Source organism: Oncorhynchus gorbuscha, linkage group LG01, assembly GCF_021184085.1.
Source record: "Oncorhynchus gorbuscha isolate QuinsamMale2020 ecotype Even-year linkage group LG01, OgorEven_v1.0, whole genome shotgun sequence".
In the NCBI taxonomy this organism is placed as follows: domain Eukaryota; kingdom Metazoa; phylum Chordata; class Actinopteri; order Salmoniformes; family Salmonidae; genus Oncorhynchus; species Oncorhynchus gorbuscha.
In genome coordinates, this window is record NC_060173.1 from 91273654 (window position 1) to 91294356 (window position 20703).

General features: G+C 42.9%; 2 protein-coding genes across 4 annotated transcripts in view; both read right to left on the reverse strand.

The window, feature by feature from the left end:
• Positions 1-982: 982 nt before the first annotated feature.
• On the reverse strand, positions 983-9575 carry LOC124045810 (chromatin assembly factor 1 subunit B-like). The gene is made up of 14 exons (XM_046365472.1): positions 9454-9575; positions 8900-9032; positions 8466-8598; positions 7104-7224; positions 6881-6984; positions 6647-6743; positions 6415-6499; positions 6186-6279; positions 5915-5984; positions 5692-5783; positions 5433-5592; positions 4628-5194; positions 2663-2730; positions 983-2409 (listed from the first exon to the last, which is right to left on the reverse strand). Exons 2-14 carry the CDS (start codon positions 9023-9025, stop codon positions 2288-2290), a joined length of 1839 nt encoding a protein of 612 aa, XP_046221428.1. The 5' UTR covers positions 9026-9032; positions 9454-9575; the 3' UTR covers positions 983-2287.
• Positions 9576-16484: 6909 nt separating this feature from the next.
• Positions 16485-20703, reverse strand: part of LOC124045815 (MORC family CW-type zinc finger protein 3-like) — a 41044-nt gene continuing 36825 nt past the window's right edge. For all 3 annotated transcript variants that reach the window (XM_046365502.1, XM_046365484.1, XM_046365493.1), the window contains 6 exons: positions 20228-20270; positions 19199-19301; positions 18639-18819; positions 17559-18381; positions 17137-17333; positions 16485-16973 (listed from right to left, as the gene is read on the reverse strand). In XM_046365502.1, coding sequence (XP_046221458.1) covers positions 16826-16973; positions 17137-17333; positions 17559-18381; positions 18639-18819; positions 19199-19301; positions 20228-20270 — 1495 coding nt within the window. In that variant the 3' untranslated portion in view covers positions 16485-16825. The remainder of the gene's footprint in view (positions 16974-17136; positions 17334-17558; positions 18382-18638; positions 18820-19198; positions 19302-20227; positions 20271-20703) is intronic.

Below are 20703 nucleotides of genomic sequence, written 5' to 3' on the forward strand. Positions count from 1 at the left end.
TAGTAAGATAATTTCATTTTTTCAGGATATGAATATAGCGTATGTCCACTTCTCCATCAGACCATGTTATTGGTAAACTACACAGTAATGTAAAGGTTGTATTATTTTAGCAATCCAATACATAATATGGTGCATTTATCATAATTTGGTTGTAATCCAGAGAGATTAGGAAAATTATCTAGATCCTTTGAGACTGTGCAGGGATCCACATTACAGATTTAAAAGACAACATGAATCATCAGCATATAATAACACCTTTGTTTTTAATCCCCAGATTTCTCACCCCTTGACATTAATGGTTGGATCTGATTTTAATAGCTAACATTTCGATGGCCATTATTTACTATTTTACACCTGGAGTTACTATACATAACTTTAACCCATTGCATAAGAGATTATCCAAAATAAAATAGTCCCGGCATTTATAAATTCCGGTCATACTTTATCAAAGGCCTTTTCAAAGTCAGCTATGAATACCAGACCTGGTTTCCCAGATTTTTCATAGTGTTTTTAGATTTACCACTTGGGTCCTGGGAACATTCATGGGAATGTTTAGAGAGACGTAACAAATACATGTATTTCTTTAGACAAGCATTACTGCATTGAAGTGTTACCAAAATCCCAAAAGTACAATACACAAACATTCATATAAAAAGGAGAAACAACCCCAATGTAACACCACTACAGACAACCATTCAGACAAGTCCATGACCATTGTACAATTTCATACATGAGCTAAGCATAATTTGGACTGGGGTGGTTTTATCTCATATGTAACTTTCTGTTTCTTATCCTTTATTTTTAGCCAGGTACCTTTTTATTTAAGAATTAAGGCATGAGGGGGTGTGGCATATGGCCAATATACTACAGCTGAGGGCTGTTCTTAGGCACTACGCATCGCCGTGGTACATTGGCCATATACCACAAACCCCAGAAATGCCTTATTGCTATTATAAACTGGTTACCAGCCTAATTAGAGCAGTAAAAATAAATGTTTTGGCATACCCGTGGTATACGGTCTGATATACCATGGCTGTCATCCAATCAGCATTCAGGGCTGGAACCAGTTTTTAATTTAAATTATACAACGGGTGGGTCTAATCCTGAAAGCTGATCGGTTAAAAGCGCATTCCAGCCCGTGTCTATTCCACAAGTTACCACTGGCTAAATCTATGATGTTAAAATTCCCATTTACTCTGTTCCATCTGAATGTGCAATCCACTGTCTCATCAGCCCAGGCAGGGAAGTTCTAAACTTTAAAAAGCATCTAGACATTCTCACATTTCTTTTCGACTAACATTTAATTTTCAACAATGGAGATTTGTATGAACCTTGCTGTCTGTCTCTCTGACATTTGCTTCAATATTCAAATTCAACCTCCAGCTGTCCCATAGTAATGAACTTTTGGGGATCGGGACGAGAAAGACAGGCAAGCGTTTCTCAGCCAGTCGAAATCATGAATCAACTGGCATAATTTTTATGAATACAAACAAAGAAATGTCAATTGAAAAAAGGTCAAATGAAACAAAAGCTAGTTTGCAGTCTTTCCAGCTTCCTTTTGAAGTTATTGTAGCTGTGTTTTTAGCTAGCTCCTCTGAACAACAGTGACCTGATGAGAGCACATTGTCTCATAAGCTCATTGTTATGGATGTTTCCAAATAAATGTCACTAGAAAGCAGCTTAAACAAATGCAGCTACTGTTGTTATTCTGTCTGCACTGTGTGACGTGACTGTAAGGTAGCCGTAGTTGGTAGTTAGCAAGCAAGGGATAAGGACGTTGCCAGCCAGTATGGCATAGATACAGAACAAAAAGACTGAACGAACGACCAGCCGGCTTGGGTAGCAACCCTAGATTTGTGTCGGGACTATATCTTGAGGAAGGATGACATAGCATGAATAAATTCATGAAAATAACCTTATTTGAATATGTCAGTAACCTGCTGTAAAAAATTGATAATGCCCTCGAAGACTGTGTTTAGAGGATATATTGGCACGGCTAACTCTGCTTCTCGGGCATTATCACTTAAATAACTACCTGGTTATCCAATAAAATGAGCTACAGAACAATTCAGGATGTGAAATTACAAAAATATACAGAAAATTGCATTAGGAGGAAACTCCAGTCTTTGCTCTGTGTGTGTGTAAATTAGGTCACAACACCAGTCTCTAAGGAGTTCTATCGGCTAGACACTTGTGAGAGTGTGTGTGTGTGTGTAGGATGATAAATATGCGAGTTGCATGTTGACACCACTCTGTCCTGCAGAGGGTTCTTAGCAATGAGGGGTCCTTAGGGGTTGGGTGTGGCCCTTGAGGCTGGAGCCACCCCTGTCTTGCCTGCCAGGATGCTGGTCTTGGTCCGCTTGGATTCTGGGGGCTGGCACACAGGTTCGGTGGGGGGAGAGGGTTGTTCTGGGGGGGCAAAGATGAACCAAAATACATGCATCAATCATAGGCAGAACACTGGACTGAATAAAACTTTCTTAGGAATAGGATTTTACATAATTTAGTATACTCAGATGTTAATTTTGTTTCATTGGTTGGGCGCTCAGAGGCAGACCCCATTACAGAGACAGGTAACTATAACACTGTCCATAGCCAATCCCTGGCCTTGTTGTAAAGTGCTTGGCAAATCCTTGTGTTGGTTGTTGCATGATATGCTGACCACGTTTGGCTTTCTCCGTGGAGGAGGCAGCTGGAGATCTAGAGACGACGGGAGTCAGAGATATCCGTCTAAAAACAGAAGGTAGCGAGAGAACAGTGACTTAGAGAGGGAATCTACCCAGCTCTTGGTGGCTTAGGAATAAGTTCCAAAATATGGCTTTTATGTAGGCCTACATAAGAAAAACTTGCACCTAATTTAGGATTCATAGAGAAAAACTAAACCTGCAAATAATAACAATCTAACTGCACTTCTTCCCACCTATGCTCTTTCTCTCCTCATTCAATCTCCTCACAGACTGATAATGACCGCACACACACACACACACACACACACACACACACACACACACACACACACACACACACACACACACACACACACACACACACACACACACACACACACACACACACACACACACACACACACACACACACACACACACCCCATCTTGTCTGCTGGCAGCTTCTCAGGATAATCTGTACTTAATTAACAGTGGGTGGGGTCCAAAGAACCCTGAACACCAGACAGGGTTTTGTTCTGACAGACAGTAGCTAACGACCAATACACGCCGCAAGCACTGTCATTATTTTGTCTCACACTCAATGTCAACAAATTACTTATCATCCACAATGTTGATTGAGAACCTGCATAGATATTCTTACATACTGCACATTTCCAATAAATGGAAACAGTAGGGGGGGAAATGGTTCAATGTCCTTCCCTAGACAAGGCATGCTGCCATCAGCCTATCCCTGTCTAACTGTTCCCTTCCATCCAGTGACCATGTGGCAGTGACATAGTGTCTCCTGACCCCTCCTGTCTCAGCCTCCAGTATGTATGCTGCAGTAGTTTATGTGTCAGGGGGGCTAGGGTCAGTTTGTTATATCTGGAGTACTTCTCCTGTCCTATTCGGTGTCCTGTGTGAATCTAAGTGTGCGTTCTCTAATTCTCTCCTTCTCTCTTTCTTTCTCTCTCTCGGAGGACCTGAGCCCTAGGACCATGCCCCAGGACTACCTGACATGATGACTCCTTGCTGTCCCCAGTCCACCTGGCCATGCTGCTGCTCCAGTTTCAACTGGCCTGGGCCCTAGGACCATGTCCCAGGACTACCTGACATGATGACTCCTTGCTGTCCCCAGTCCACCTGGCCATGCTGATGCTCCAGTTTCAACTGTTCTGCCTTATTATTATTCGACCATGCTGGTCATTTATGAACATTTGAACATCTTGGTCATGTTCTGTTATAATCTCTACCCAGCACAGCCAGAAGAGGACTGGCCACCCCACATAGCCCAGTTCCTCTCTAGGTTTCTTCCTAGGTTTTGGCCTTTCTAGGGAGTTTTTCCTAGCCACCGTGTTTTTACACCTGCATTGTTTGCTGTTTGGGGTTTTAGGCTGGGTTTCTGTACAGCACTTTGAGATATCAGCTGATGTACGAAGGGCTATATAAATACATTTGATTTGATTTGATTAGTAGCTGTGTGTAGGTACCAGGCAGTCAGTCTGGCTCCACTCACCATCAGCCATTTGAATGGGAGTTCAGGGATTTTAACTACATTTACATACTATAGTTTTGTATTGGAGAGTGTAGCCTCAATGCCCAGGTGCTGCCTTTACATTCAGGCTAACTTGTTGTAGCATCTAGGCAATAGCATCATGGTTGAGAACAGGATAGTAATGAGCTTATGGACCAGGGGTAGCCATTACAGGGAGAATGGTTTCATCTAACCTTTGATTGTAGTGGTGACCAACATGATGAGTGATTCGACGGGATCAAGGTGCATTAGCATGCAAACGCTACTCACACATGCAGAAACACATTCTCACTAATATACGCACCCATGCACAAACTCTGACTCACAGGCAAGCATTAAATTGATTAGACAAGCACAGGCATACAAAAATCCAGACACAATGGTCTGTAGATAAAAAATTCATGACATCTTGTGTCTGTGCTCTTACCTGGGGACAGGTTCTTTAGGGGTGGTGCTAGCTTTAGGGGTGCTTTGGCCAAGAGTGTTTCTTTGGGCCTTTGGGGTGAGGCAGGGCTGGGCTGTAGAGGGGGTGAGGCGGGTGTTGGGGGTAGAGGCGATGAGGTGAGGCTGCTGGGGGGTGGAGGGGGCGCTGATGCTGGCTGTGGTAGGGATCTTGGGGGAATTAGCTCTGGGGGTGCTGGGCTTGCCCCATCCCTCCAGGGTGTTGAGGGTGATCCTACGGGGCTGTGGCTTGGCCTTGCCAGGGTTGTTATTCTCCTCACCCCCAGGGACCAGGGGGGTGGCATGGGAGGTGCTGGGGGTCTCTTTAGGAATGGCGTGGACAGTGGCGGTGCGCTCTGTGGTTTTAGGGACGGGGGACACCGTGCGAGCCATGGCAGCTTTCTTGCCCTTCTTTTCTGGGCCATTGCCAGGGGTGACGACCTCCAGGACTGGGGGCTCCTTCAGGGGGGTGCCCAGCTCACCAGGAGAGAAGGAAAGGAAGGAGCAGTAGCCGTCTGTAGAAGACACCGCCAGGAAAGAACCGTCCCGAGACCTACAACAGTACACCATCACTAAATAGACTGGATGGAACAGACTGAAATAATACTACAACAACTTATTATCACAAGGAGTAGTTAGAAGTTACCCCCAAACACTGATACAGGGTCAGATATTTTCAGTGCAGTTTGGGATTGGGGGATAGGGTCATCAGATCGTAGATCAAGGGCATCTTCTACCTCAAGCTAATCAAAAACAGAGCAATACAAGACATCTGAAGAGCGTGTGTGTACCAGGTGAGGTCGCTGAGTGTGTGGTAGTGGATGTTGGACACGTAGCCGAAGGGTAGGGTTTGCTGAGTGTCATAGATGAAGATGGAGTCCTCTGATGCCACGGCAAACACCAGTCTGTATGGCAAGCCAAACATGTTGGTCAGGGGCTGGGCACTGCCATCTGTAGGGAAGGAAGGGAGAGTGGAGTGGTGAGGAGAGTGGAAGGCATAGAGAGGAGAGGGAGTTAGTTATAATTTTTTGCTATTGTGTGTGTCCTTACCATCTCCCTTCTTGGTCCTCAGCTCGAAGTAGACAGGGCAACAGCGTACAGCCAGGGTGGCTTTAGCAGGACAGGGCAGGTGAGCAATGGGCCTAAGATACAGAAAGGCAGATACAGGTTATACCCATACTCTGATACAGAACAAACTGCAGGCTGTGACAGTCTCAGTTCATTTCACTAAATCTTCATTGTCACCAAAGGGTTATTGGTTGGCAGCAATGACCTCTTGAGGCTCTTCCTGGAGAAGACGTATGTAGTGTTGGTGACGTTCTCCCCTGCCTCCACACACCCCGCTACATATAGAGAGAGAACGCAGAGGAAGGACAGAGAGAGAGGAAGGACAGAGAGAGAGGGAGACGGAGAGAAAAGAGATGGGCTAAACAGGATGTCACCTATGACCTCCACATCATAGGATATGACAGCAGCACAGGACACAATTTCTTCCTGTTTCAAGTCACCAGACGAATGCAGAGTAATTGTTTTCGTGTGTGTACCTGGGGCAAGCAGAAAGGATCCGTCCGGTGTGAAAGTGAGTCGCCTGAAGAAAGACTTCATGCTGTCGTCATGGAACATTCGGTACGGTTTCACCTGTACAGAAACAAATAAACACCATTACATCATTGAGTGTTCAGTGTGTGTATGATTGTTTCGTGTGAGTGTAAATGTGTGTGTATGATTGCAAATGTGTGTGTATGGGAGATTGTCCACTCAGCTCATACTGACCTCTCCCTCAACAGCTGATCCAGAGCTCATCTTACTGACACTGTAAGCCTTCCTCCTGCTCTGAGTACTGTACACACGCATCACCCTGAGAGAGAGAGAGAGAGAGAGAGAGAGAGAGAGAGAGGGAGATGCTGGTTCATTGTTTATATGTTAGTTCCACTAATCACTGATTAAGGGAGAGACAAAATGGCTTCTCACGCAGAACCAGTGGCTGTGTGTGTTGTGTTCTTACCGGTCACAGCTGAGTGTGGCCACATACTGGCCCAGCGGGTCCCAGGTCACTCCCTGCACATAGCTCTTATGGTCGTTAAAGATGCACAGCTTCTGACCTGAGAAATACAACACAGTTACTCCCTGTGTTATAACTAATTAACAGCATGCATTCACAGAGAGTAAACTTAATAGACAACACAGAGGTACAACTCAACAGACACATGTAGACACACTTTGTGTACACACATCTTACCCTTTGTGACATCCCACATAATGGCAGTGTTGTCCACAGAACCAGAGACCATGAAGTTCCCATCCCGGGTCCAGCTGATATCATACACATCCTCTATGTGTCCCCTACCAATTTTTTTTTTTTAAACAATCACAGATGTGGATATGAAGTAAGATATATCAAAATATTACAGGGAGGGGACCATGCATTGTAGATAAGGGCATCTATTATTAGAGGGTCTCACCTCAGGGTCTTGACCACGCTCCAGCTCTCCTTGTTGAGCTGACTGTCCTCCTCCTCCTGGAACGATTGGGCCTGTTCCGGCTCCTTACTGTCGTTTAGCTTCCACAGCAGGATGGCTGCATCTGTTACACAGTCATTACACTCACATGTAATGTGAGTATCTCTTATCATAGCAATTTACAAGTACTTGGGTTTTTTGAAAGATTCCACATCGAAGGTCTTGTGAAAAAGCTCAGGCACAAGTTGGATTCTTTTGTCTGTAATAAGTCATGTTTTTATTTGAAGCGATAAGAGGCTTGTTTGCACTACTTTTATACTTATACTTGTTATGGTGATATCTTGTACATGTACACCCCTGTGAGGTCATTATGTATGATGAACACTGTACAATGGGGTGCTGAAGTTTGTTGCCAACTCCAAACCTGTCACATCACTGTGCCCTCTATGTGCGAGTGGGCTGGCCTTAACTCTTCAGGGGATTACATCCTTTGTACATTTTTATTTATAAAGCCATACTGAGACAGTTCCCATTTTTACTAGTCTAACTACATTATCGAGCAGTCACAGGAAAAACTATTGCCTGACTCACGACTGTGTTTTGTTGATTGTGCCTAAAGCCAGTACAGAGCTAGAGGAAAAAAGCTTTCCAGTTTACATTTACATTTACATTTAAGTCATTTAGCAGACGCTCTTATCCAGAGTTCTCTGCCCCTTTTATTTGGAACAAGTTTCAAACAGTCCTGAAATTACAGGAGCTCGTCCCTTTAAATGAGTTTAAAGCTAGGTTAAACACTATGATGGAAAATTAAGTAGTGGGGGGTGTCAATGTTAACCCCTAGTTCACCACACTCTCAAATCATCTTACTGTTCAATGTGTACATTCATGTTTTTTAAACTGTAGTGTTTCGTGTTGTAAATGTGTCTGCAACTTTGTGTGCTGGTATTTAGGCCAGGTCTCTCTTGCAAAAGAGATAGTTCATCTCAACGAGATTGGTAAAACACAAAAATAAATAAATAGTATATTATTGTTGTGTTGGCATCCACTGATTACAATACCAGAGGTGCAAAAAGATGGCGGCCTCCATGCACTTACCAAAAATGACTTGGAGGCCAAGTTTTCCGTATTGTACATTGCTCTCTGTTATGTTTTTATATCATAATCACAGTAAACATGATCCCATTTTTAGCTTCAAGTTTTGAAAATTGAACCATGTCACACCATAGTTTTAAAACGCCATCGATAGTGGTAAAACCATGATGTCATTTTTTAATTCCGACATCTTTATGCACCTTCGGCATTGGAGAAGCTGATCACCCTTTTTCCATTTTATTTGCTATATAAGTTTGCGACATAGTGACCCACCATCTCCTCCAGAGGCGAGCAGCTCGCTGTTGGGGCAGAAGCGCACCACGTTGACGGCCTTGGTGTGCCGCGCCAGGTTTGACAGGAAGTCCACCACTGCCTTCCCATCCGGCCCCATCTCCACACGCCACAGCTGACCACAGCAAGTGACACCACACGTTACAGCATCACACAGAGCCACTACACACGTTAGGTCATTGTCTCTGAAAGCATAACTACATTGTTCCCTTACCAAGCAGTGTGAGTGAGAGAAAAAGGCACTCTGCTAATGCATACAAGTGTTCAGTTTGTGTGTAACTATGTACGTGTGTGTGTGTGAGAAAGTAAGAGAGACATTTCGCTGCACCTGTCATAACATTTGAAAATCTGTGTACACGACCACTAAACTTTGACATGAACAATGTGGTTGTTTTAAACAGCTAGCTAGTACTCACCCTGACAGTGGTGTCCACTCCTGCTGTGGCCAGCCTGTGTATGCGGCCCTCTGAGTTGTGCTGGAAGTCCAGACTGTAGACAGGCTCTTTGTTGTGCCACGCAATCTCACATGTTATCACCTTCATCCTGCTACTAAATACAGGGAAAGGAAGAAAGATTAAGGAGAATGTCAGCTAGAGATACTAGCTATAACTAGCAACTGAACAAACAACAATTGTTGTGTTGTTGACACCAACAGTGACTTGTAAATGAGAAGGCAGTGAAGAAAGTTGGGACATTAGCAACTTTCAAGTGCTCTACTCTCATATATGAATTGTAGTTCAGTACCTACTAGTAATTTTGCTTAGTAAAGCCAACATGTTCGTTAGCTTAGCCAGAGCTAAATTAGCTCAACCGCTAGCTAGCTTACGTTAGCTAGTTCAGATAGCTAACTGTGTGATGAAGTAAACCACTTGCGACGACCTAATGAACAGTGTTAATGTTATATTAAATATTGAATTACTTAGATATGCATCCATAACATATGCATAAATAAACATTTATCTTTATCTACCTGTTTTTCCGCTGTTTCACTTATCTGCTGAATCCAGTTGACAAGCAGACTGCACAGACAAAACAACATGGGTTTCCCGCGTAGAGTTCGTCCATAACTTCCGGTAGAGAAGTCAACAGTGATAGGATGAGAGGGAACGGGGGTGGGTATGAGAACCTGCAACATCAGAGATCGTTCCCGGGTGCTGTAATACCAGAGTAATCCAAATGGCGGCAGAGAGTACACAAACTCTCTTTTGAGTCGGGGTAATTTCAAGGGGTAAACAAATTGACATTCCAAAATAGATCTCAGCTGACATTATAGTAGAATAACAACATTTATGCTGACATTCAAAGGCGTTGTAAGTGCATGAAGCGCATTTTTATTTATTTTATTTGTATTTATTTCACCTTTATTTAACCAGGTAGGCTAGTTTAAAACAAGTTCTCATTTACAACTGCGACCTGGCCAAGATAAAGCATAGCAGTGTGAACAGACAACAACACAGAGTTACACATGGAGTAAACAATAAACAAGTCAATAACATAGTAGAAAAATAAAAAAGAGTCTATATACAGTGTGTGCAAAAGGCATGAGGAGGTAGGCGAATAATTACACATTACATGATGTAATTTAGTTTGAGACTTGGGGTAAATTGGGAATTAGGAGGTGGGGAAGCACTATTTAATAGAAAATGACTCAAGTAAAAGTGAAAGTCACCCAGTAAAATCCTACTTAAAGTATTTGGTTTTAAATATAATTAAGTATCAAAAGTAAATGTAATTGCTAAAATATACCAAAGTATCAAAAGTGAAAGTATAAATACTTTTAAATTCCTTATATTAAGCAAACCAGATGGTACGACTTTCTTGTTTTTATTTGATTTGTGGATAGCGCAGGAGCACACTGTTTAGTGTGTCTGCCAGATCAGGTGACCAGGGATTTTCTCTATAAGTGCGTGAATTAGATCATTTTCCTGTCCTGCTAAGCGTTCAAAATGTAATGAGTACTTTTGGGTCTCAGGGAAAATGTATTGAGTAAAAAGTACATTATTTTCGTCAGGAATGTAATAAAGTAAAAGTACATTTAAAAAGTACAGATAAAAAAATCGACTTAAGTAGTACTTTAATGTATTTTTACTTATGTACTTTACACCACTGACAGCTAGGACTGTGGCATGTGTCTGTGCACATTGGTCACAATATTCAGCGATGCCAGCACATCAGGCTGTAATTTGATATTGATATCATTGGCTTCATGGTGAAATCCATGAGTGATTTTCTTCCTCTGGCAACTGAGTTAGTGTCACGTTCTGACCTTAGTTCCTTTGTTTTGTCTTTTGTTTTAGTATGGTCAGGGCGTGAGTTGGGTGGGTTGCCTATGTTAGTTTTTCTAGGATTTTCTATTTCTGTGTTTGGCCTGGTATGGTTCTCAATCAGAGGCAGCTGTCAATCGCTGTCCCTGATTGAGAACCATATTTAGGTAGCCTGTTTTCGATTGTGTTTTGTGGGTGGTTATTTTCAGTCTTTGTGTGTCTGCATCAGACAGACTGTTTTGTTTGCTTGTTGTTCAGTTTTTTTTTCTTTTTCATTAAATAAGATTATTAAATAAGATTATTCTTATTCTCTTATTCTTATTGGTGTCCTTTAGTAGCTGTTTCTTTGTAGCAACAGTCTCCTCTGAATAGTTGATGTTGAGATGTGTCTGTTACTTAAACTCATTTATTTGGCTGCAATTTCTGAGGCTGGTAACTCTAATGAAGTTATCCTCTGCAGCAGAGGTAACTTTAGGTCTTCCATTTTCTGTATTGACTGACCTTCATGTCTTAAAGTAATGATGGACTGCCGTTTCGCTTTGCTTATTTGAGCTGTTCTTTCCATAATATTGACTTGTTATTTTACCAAATAGGGATTCAAGTAAATGTTGCAATTCTTCAGCCATTCCTGGACCTGTGACCAAAAACAAGCTCCATATGGACAGTACCAAAACAAATGATCTAATGATTCTGTCTCTGGGAAGGTTGTATCCCCCCATATATATAACAATCTATTGGTTGCAAGAATTTTGTATAATAATTCTATAAATATAATAATAATAATGAAAAATGTAAAGTTTTGAATTCGTTTTGCATATCAGTTCATAAACCATGTGCCATGGAATCGGTACTTCGAAAATCTCTTCCCAACTATTTTGCAATCTATATGGCAAAATAAATTAAATTAAACTTGTATACTTTTTTATTTGTCCATTTTTCTTAACCAATTGTGGCCTTTAATGAATAGCTGACAGACAAGTTCCCTATTTTTCCCCCTTCCACTGTCACACCCTGATCTGTTTCATCTGTCCTTGTGCTTGTCTCCACCCCTCCAGGTGTCACCCATCTTCCCCATTATCCCCTGGGTATTTATACCTGTGTTTTCTGTCTCTGTGCCAGTTCGTCTTGTTTGTTCAAGTCAACCAGAGTGTTACTCTGTGTTCCTGCTTTTTCATTTTCTCTATTTTTTGTTAGTCATTCCAGTTTTGAACCTTGCCTGCCTTGACTCTGAACCCGCCTGCCTGCCTGCCACTGTACCTCCTGGACTCTGACCTTGTTATGAACTTTTGCCTGTCCACGACCATTCTCGTGCCTGCCCCTTGGATACTAACAAATATCAGAGACTCAAACCATCTGCCTCCCATATCTGCATCTGGGTCTCACCCTGTGCCCTTATATCCACTTTCCTCTTCCATTTTTTGCAGTAATGCTGCAATTAGTTGGTTGTAATTTTGGATAGAGCAGACATTTCCATATATTTTTTGTGAAAACCTGTATCTTTGTAGTGACTGGGTGTATTTATACAACATCCAAAGGATAATTAATAACTTCACCATGCTCAAAGGGATATTCAATGTCTGTTGTTTTGTTTTACCAATAGGTACATTGCGAAACATTGGAACACCTCTGGTGTTTGTGGTTGAATCTTTTTTAAATTCACTGCTCAACTGAGCGACCTTACAGATACTTGTATATGTGGGGTGCATAGATTTTTGTGGGGTGCAGTCATTTTAAAATAATATTATACACTATTATTGCAGAGTCCATGCAACTTATGTGACTTAAGTACATTTTAACTCCTGAAAGTATGCTTGCCATAAAAAAGTGGTTGAATACTTATTGACTCAAGACATTTCAGCTTTTCATTTTTTATTAATTTTTTAAAAATGACAAAAAACACAATTGCACTTTGACATTATTGGGTATTGTGTGTAGGCCAGTCAAAAAATCTAAATGTAATCCATTTTAAATTCAGTCTAACACAAAACAAATGTGGAAAAGTCAAAAGGTGTGAATACTTTCTGATGGCACTATGTATTGCATGAGTCAGGGATGAGCATGTGGTTGTGGTTTGATTCCACCCCCCAAAGTGCATCAGGCAAAGAGTAGGTATTTTCTATTGCCCTGCCAATCATCAAATATGCACTTGCTTTGATACTATGTGCACTTCTAATACACTGAATGACATTTCTGCTTCCGTTTTGTTTTTGATGCCTTCCCAAACAAAGAAATGATTACTAATTGTGTATGGAATTGTGAAAGTGACATATTGAGGATTCCTTAGTCAGTAAATGTTATTGGGTTTTCTGTCTATTTTATTTTCTCCAGGTTGACATTTATTGTCATGAGTCAGAACTGAGCAGTTTCCAAAAGATTGGCTGTACAGTCAAAATTGTCCACAGTATATCGCAAAAATTAATGTAAACAACATTTCGCTTTTTGGTCTTAATTTAAGGTTAGGCATTAAGGATAGGTTGAAAATCAGATTTTATGACTTTGTGGTTGTTCCTTCTAGTGAGCACGATGCAGAGCTGCCTCCAGTACACGAGTCATCTCAATAAATGACAACATGCATATTTTCTTCTCATATACTTTAAGAAGCTGTTGGTAATGCATTACAGCATTAATATGTGTATATTTTGTTGCCAGTGATATATGAAGCAAGGAGTTATTTCTATTAATTGAGAGAAATAAAAACACAACACAGAACAGTGATATGATTTTAATTTGAATAAATATAAAAAATTCCCAAATAAATAATACATTTAAAACAGTTGCATTGTAAACATAGCTGTTAATTGCAGAGCTTACATCCCTACACTAATCTGAGAATTCCTGTTCCTGACGTCATTCCAGGAAAGTTTACTGTGGTCCCCTGTAATCAAAGAGAAAATCATCATCCCGGGAAAAAACTAACACGATTCCAGAACCTCCATGCACATTGGAGTAGTAAGTTTGTGTGAGAACGAGGTGTTAAACTCAGTAGTGAGAATACAGTAGACGGCACGGGTCAAAAAGTGATTGATTACCTATTTTATGTGTCACATGCTTATGCCCATATATGTACCTCATGTCCTTCCGTTCTCCTATGAGTGAGTGCTTACGTAACCTGATCGTGCATCCGTTTATGGTAAAGCATGTGCTTGCACACACACATCTTCCCTGAACCACTTCTCTTGTGTAGAGAGGAACATATCGGGGGACAGAGAGAGAGCCAGAGATTTCATTCATTGAAGATAAATACACTTTAGTTATTTTTTTTAAACTTCATATTATTATAAAATGTTAATACATAAATGCTATTTATATCCTTTAAATGTTTACATGTATAATTATTATTCCTTTATGAAAAATTGTTATCAGCATTGTTCTTTGCTTGTAACCAACAGACATCCCACACACAACCACCTGTTGGGTGGTGGCATATGTCATTAGCCCCACCCCTGACGCGACAGATCCTTGTCAACACACACACACACACACACACACACACACACACACACACACACACACACACACACACACACACACACACACACACACACACACACACACACACACACACACACACACACACACACACACACACACACACACACACACACACACACAGAGAGAGAGAGAGCGAGAGACAGAGATTAAATGAAATATCAGGATATGTAAATTACATTTTAAAATCTTTAGTACCTAAATGCATACATTTTACACGTTATTATTGAACAATCCTTCATGTACATGTTTTATAAGTAATTCCTTTCTTCAAGAAAAAAAGGCATTGGGAATTATCTGTGGTAAACCAACACCTCGATCTGTCTCTAAATCCCCATCATCAAGATGTGGCCGATTCAGACACTGTTTCTTCCCCCCATGATCTCCAGCGCCTTCCAGGTTTCGCATGTTTTCATTTCCTGGATAGATCAGCCTTCTTGCCTTTAGGCCCAGGTTATGTCTTGAGGACAGAAGCGCCAATCGATGCAAAAGTTCACGATTTTGGAAAAGGGCACAAAATAGTTGACCTCTGTGTAGGCTTTTGAAAAAACATACGAACTAACTGATTTGGTGGCATTTGAACTATTGAATTCGGCATTACCTAAAATTGTAATTTTGGAGTCTGGACTATATGCCACTGAAGAGATTCTTATTCTCCCACTTAAAAAGATGAGAGAGGCCTCTAATTTTCATCATAGGTACACTTCAACTATGACAGACAAAATGAGAAAAGAAAATCCAGAAAATCACATTGTAGGATTTCTAATGAATTTATTTGCAAATTATGGTAGAAAATAAGTATTTGGTCAATAACAAAAGTTTCTCAATACTTGTTATATACCCTTTGTTGGCAATGACAGAGGTCAAACATTTTCTGTAAGTCTTCACAAGGTTATCACACACTGTTGCTGGTATTTTGGCCCATTCCTCCATGCAGATCTCCTCTAGAGCAGTGATGTTTTGGGGCTGTTGCTGGGCAACACAGACTTTCAACTCCCTCCAAAGATTTTATATGGGGTTGAGATCTGGAGACTGGCTAGGTCACTCCAGGACCATGAAATGATTCTTACGGAAGCCACTCCTTCGTTACCCAGGCAGTGTGTTTGGGATCATTGTCATGCTGAAAGACCCAGCCACGTTTCATCTTCAATGCCCTTGCTGATGGAAGGTTTTCACTCAAAATCTCACGATACATGGCCCCATTCATTCTTTCCTTTACACGGATCAGTCGTCCTGGTCCCTTTGCAGAAAAACAGCCCCAAAGCATGATGTTTCCACCCCCATGCTTCACAGTAGGTATGGTGTTCTTTGGATGCAACTCAGCATTCTTTGTCCTCCAAACACGACCAGTTGAGTTTTTACCAAAAAGTTATATTTTGGTTTCATCTGACCATATGACATTCTCCCAATCTTCTTCTGGATCATCCAAATGCTCTCTAGCAAACTTCAGACGGCCTGGACATATACTGGCTTAAGCAGGGGAACACATCTGGCACTGCAGGATTTGAGTCCCTGGCGGCGTAGTGTGTTACTGATGGTAGGCTTTGTTACTTTGGTCCCAGCTCTCTGCAGGTCATTCACTAGGTCCCCCCGTGTGGATCTGGGATTTTTGCTCACTGTTCTGGTGATCATTTTGACCCCACGGGGTGAGATCTTGCGTGGATCCCCAGATCGAGGGAGATTATCAGTGGTCTTGTATGTCTTCCATTTCCTAATAATTGCTCCCACAGTTGATTTCTTCAAACCAAGCTGCTTACCTATTGCAGATTCAGTCTTCCCAGCCTGGTGCAGGTCTACAATTTTGTTTCTGGTGTCCTTTGACAGCTCTTTGGTCTTGGCCATAGTGGAGTTTGGAGTGTGACTGTTTGAGGTTGTGGACAGATGTCTTTTATACTGATAACAAGTTCAAACAGGTGCCATTAATACAGGCAACGAGTGGAGGATAGAGGAACCTCTTAAAGAAGAAGTTATCATGCTTTGGGGTTGTCCTTCTGGAAGGATTTCCCATCTCCACCGAGGAACTCTGGAGCTCTGCCAGAGTGACCATCAGGTTCTTGGTTGTCACTAACCAAGGCCCTTCTCCCCCGATTGCTCAATTTGAACGGGGAGGCAGCTCTAGGAAGAGTTTTGGTGGTTCTAAACTTCATCCATTTAAGAATGATGGTGGCCACTGTGTTCTTGGGGACCTTCAAAGTTGTGTGCCTTTCCAAATCATGTCCAATCAATTTAAAATACTACAGGTGGAGTCTAATCAAGGATGATCAATCTCAAGGATGATCAACATTAACAGGATGCACCTGAGCTTAATTTCGAGTCTCATAGCAAAGGGTCTGAATACTTATATAAATAAGGTATCTGTTTTTTATTTTTAATAGATTTGCAAAAATCTCTACAAAACTGTTGTTACTTTGTCATTATGGGGTATTATGTGTTCATTTCCTTTTTTTGTTTGTAAAAAAATACCTATAAAACCATTTTAAAAAGTGTAAAAAGGTAGGCAGGAATTATCTGTGACTATCCCCAAGTTTGCCTCACCTTACAGAGTAAGATGGTTGACAACCCGTCCATCCATATCCCGCCCACAGGCACCTACACAGGCCCCATAGACTCCACGTCAGTAAGAACCTGGTCGAGGATTTCGTCAATGACTGAACAGTCATAGTTTACTTGTTCGAGGTCCAGTGCTGGGACAAACGTGACCAGGAGACGACCAACGCTCCTCCGAAGCTCCCTCAGTCTGCGAGAGAGAGAAAGAGAGAGACAGAGACAGACAGACAGAAAAACAGATTGTCAACATGTACACTGTCAGAAATTAATACTGAAGGAAACAATCTTGTCCTCACGTCTGGGGCGTATCCGAGGTCGAGCCATTAGCAGCACTATTGGCCCCCCCGTCTCACCTCTCTGCCTGGTCAGCTGATGTCTGAGCTCCCTCGCTCTCCTGTTTCTCTCTCAGCTGTTTCTCTCTCTCCTGTTTCTCTCTCTCCTGTTTCTCTCTCCCCCACTCTTGTTTCTCCCTCCTCAGCTCCACCACGTCCTGCTGCAGTGTCTCACAAAGAGACCAGAGGTTGCCCCTCTCCTCCTCTATAATCTCAACCTGTAAATTGGGGAGCAGGCAGGGTCACAGAGGAGATGGATGACAAAGGATTATGGGGAGAGGAAGGAGATATCAGATAGACACCCTGGCATGTTCTTTCGCACACTGCATTGTCCATTTAACAAATACTAACTGTACCGACAGCTGCTGGGCAAATCTTACTCATTAAATATTAACAGCATACAAATATATGTGAGGCTACAAGATGGCCAGCTGGTGACTGACCTTAATCCTCTCCGACTGCTCTCCTTCTTCCCCTCCTTCTCCAGTCTGACAGGCCTGGTGGCAGTGCTCTCTCTTCACAGTGGCCTGGGAGAGCTCCTGCATGCTGCCCTCCAGGTTATGGAGCTGGGAGGTCAACTTGTTGACTTGCTCCTTGAACTGGTCCCTCTCGTGGGCTGCAGCCTGCATGAGCTCCAGCAGCTGGTCCTGCTGCTCCTGGGCCTCTGACAGGTTACGGAAGTCGATCATAGGATGGTCTGATGGGTCTGGGGCGGATGGACCAGAAGAGGATGGGCCTGGTGTGAATGGGCCAGTAGAGGGTGGGTTTGGTGTGGAAGGGCCTGGTTCGGTTCTGTCCCTAACTTTTTCCTCCTTCTCCCTTTTCTCCTTGTGCTCCTCATCTTCATCCTTCACTTTGCTCCTGATCTCTGTCTGGGTGGTGATGCTCACCTGCTCTGAAGAAGGTGGTGGAGGGAAGTAGCTGGTCGCCGCAGTTCCCGTCTCCACAGAGCTTGTTCCTGTGCAGCTAGTTTTAACATTGCCAGTGCCAGAAGGTGTCTCCATGGCCCTGCTCTCTGATTTTACCATGGCAAGGTCAAAGGTTGCCTTCTTCTGAATAGGGGTGCTGTTGATCTCCAAGATCATAATGTCATCGTCATCCGTGATGTTATCGTCGTCATCGTCAACAGGGATGATGACTGACGTGGATGACATGGTTGTTTCAGCAGCCGGTGATACAGTCTCCATGGGGGTGTTGTTGTGGAAACCATTCAACCTGGGTTTTTTTGTCTCACTTTCAGGGGTCATGGCCAGGGTTCTCTTCATTCTGTAGAGAGGGTATGGGGGCTTATCACTTGATGCACTATTGAATGAATAATGATGATTATTGACAGAAAATCTCTGTCCCCTGTGGCAATGATATGAACTACAAACACTATGAGAGAGAGAGAGCGAGAGCGAGAGCGAGAGCGAGAGCGAGAGAGAGAGAGAGAGAGAGAGAGAGAGAGAGAGAGAGAGAGAGAGAGAGAGAGAGAGAGAGAATTCAAGGGAGGAGAGACCCTACCACTCAGACAGTGGGCCTACCTTGGGTTTGAAGGGGTTGACGCGGCCGTAGAGGTTGAAGGAGCTGGAGGGGTTGACGGGGCCGGAGGGGTTGACGGGGCCGGAGGAGTTGACGGGGCCGGAGGGGTTGAAGGGGCTGGAGGGGTTGGAGAGGTTGAAGGGGCTGGAGGGGTTGACGGGGCCGGAGGAGGGGTTGAAGGGGCTGGAGGGGTTGACAGAAAGCACACGGTAGAGATTAGGGAAATGTTTTTGGAGGAAGGCTGGTCCCTACATCTTGGCCATGTTCTGTTATAATCGCCACCCGGCACAGCCAGAAGAGGACTGGCCACCCCTCATAGCCTGGTTCCTCTCTAGGTTTCTTCCTAGGGAGTTTTTCCTAGCCACGGTGCTTCTACACCTGCATTGCTTGCTGTTTGGGGTTTTAGGCTGGGTTTCTGTACAGCACTTTGAGACATCAGCTGATGTAAGAAGGGCTTTATAGATAAATTTGAAATGAAGAGACGCACATATCAATACCGACATTATTAAAAACATCCCCATCAACATAACACATGCACACACAGCTCGTACAGTAGACTTACATGTTTTGGCGAGGCAAGAGATCCTCTGGTGCTTCAGAGTCTTGTTCTTCTGAGCCAGAGCCTTAATCTGCATCTGCTCTGCCTTCTTCTGCTCATCTTCATTCTGACACACACACAAACACACACACACCAGGGTAGTTTGGGTAGGGTACACAACATATTAGGGAGAACAAAACATTTGTGGGCATAACATTATCATGAACCAGGGTGTGACATACACTACATGACTAAAAGCATGTGGACACCTGCTTGTCGAACATCTCATTCCATATTCATGGGCATTCATATGGAGTTGGTCCCCCCCTTTGCTGCTATAACAGCCTCCGCTCTTCTAGGAAGGCTTTCCACTAGATGTTGGAACATTCCTGCTGGGACTTGCTTCCATTCTAGCCACAAGAGCATTAGTGATGTTGGGCGATTAGGCCTGGTTCGCAGTCAGCTTTCCAATTTATCCCAAAGGTGTTTGATGGGGTTGAGGTCAGAGCTCTGGACCTCTCTTTGTGAACAGGGCATTGTCATGTTGAAACAGGAAAGGACCTTCCCCAAACTGTTGCCACAAAGTTAGAAGCACAGAATCTACTAGAATGTCATTGTATGCAGTAGCGTTAAGATTTTCCTTCACTCGAAGTAAGGGGCCTAGCCCGAACCATAAAAAACAGCCCCAGACCATTATTCCTCCTCCAACAAATTTTACAGTTGGCACTATGCATTTAGGAAGGTTGCATTCTCCTGGCATCTGCCCGAACCCAGATTCGTCCGTCGGACTACCAGATGGTGAAGCGTGATTTGTCACTCCAGAGAAAGTGTTTCCTCTGCTCCAGAGTCCAATGGCGGTGAGCTTTACACCACTCCAGCCGACACTTGGCATTGTGCATGGTGACCTTAGGCTGGTATGCCGCTGATCGGCCATGGAAACCAATTTCATGAAGCTCCCGTAGAACAGTTATTGTGCTGACGTTGCTTCCAGAGTCAGCTTGGAACTCGGTAGTGAGTGTTGCAACCGAGGACAGACACACACAGACAGCTAACCTGTTGTCGCTTCTTATCCTGCTTCATTTTGGTGTTCCTTTCACTGTGAAACAGAACACAGATTGACTGACATATTAAAAAACACTGGCACCATCCAGATTTGATTGAACATGAAAATCAGTAATTGCATTCATCTCACCTCCTATACATTTTATGAAATAGCCTATATACAATGTTAATGCCTTGCCTACTGTGCTGCTAAATGAAGGCACAATCTCACTTGCTTACGAATCTGTCAAGCCAACAGTTTTCTTTGGGTTTTACACTTCTCTAGTCTGAACACCAGCTCATTTGTCCTTATAAATATGCAAATGCCATTTGACATGTGACTGCAAGCATGCAGTTGACTATGCCAGCTAGCTATTTTGCGTTTGATAGTAAGCCATTTTTTTTGTCTAACATGTTACACAAAAAAATGTTTTACCTGTGTCGAGTAAAACGTAAACGGCCCAGCTTCTACCAAATGCAAGTATTGT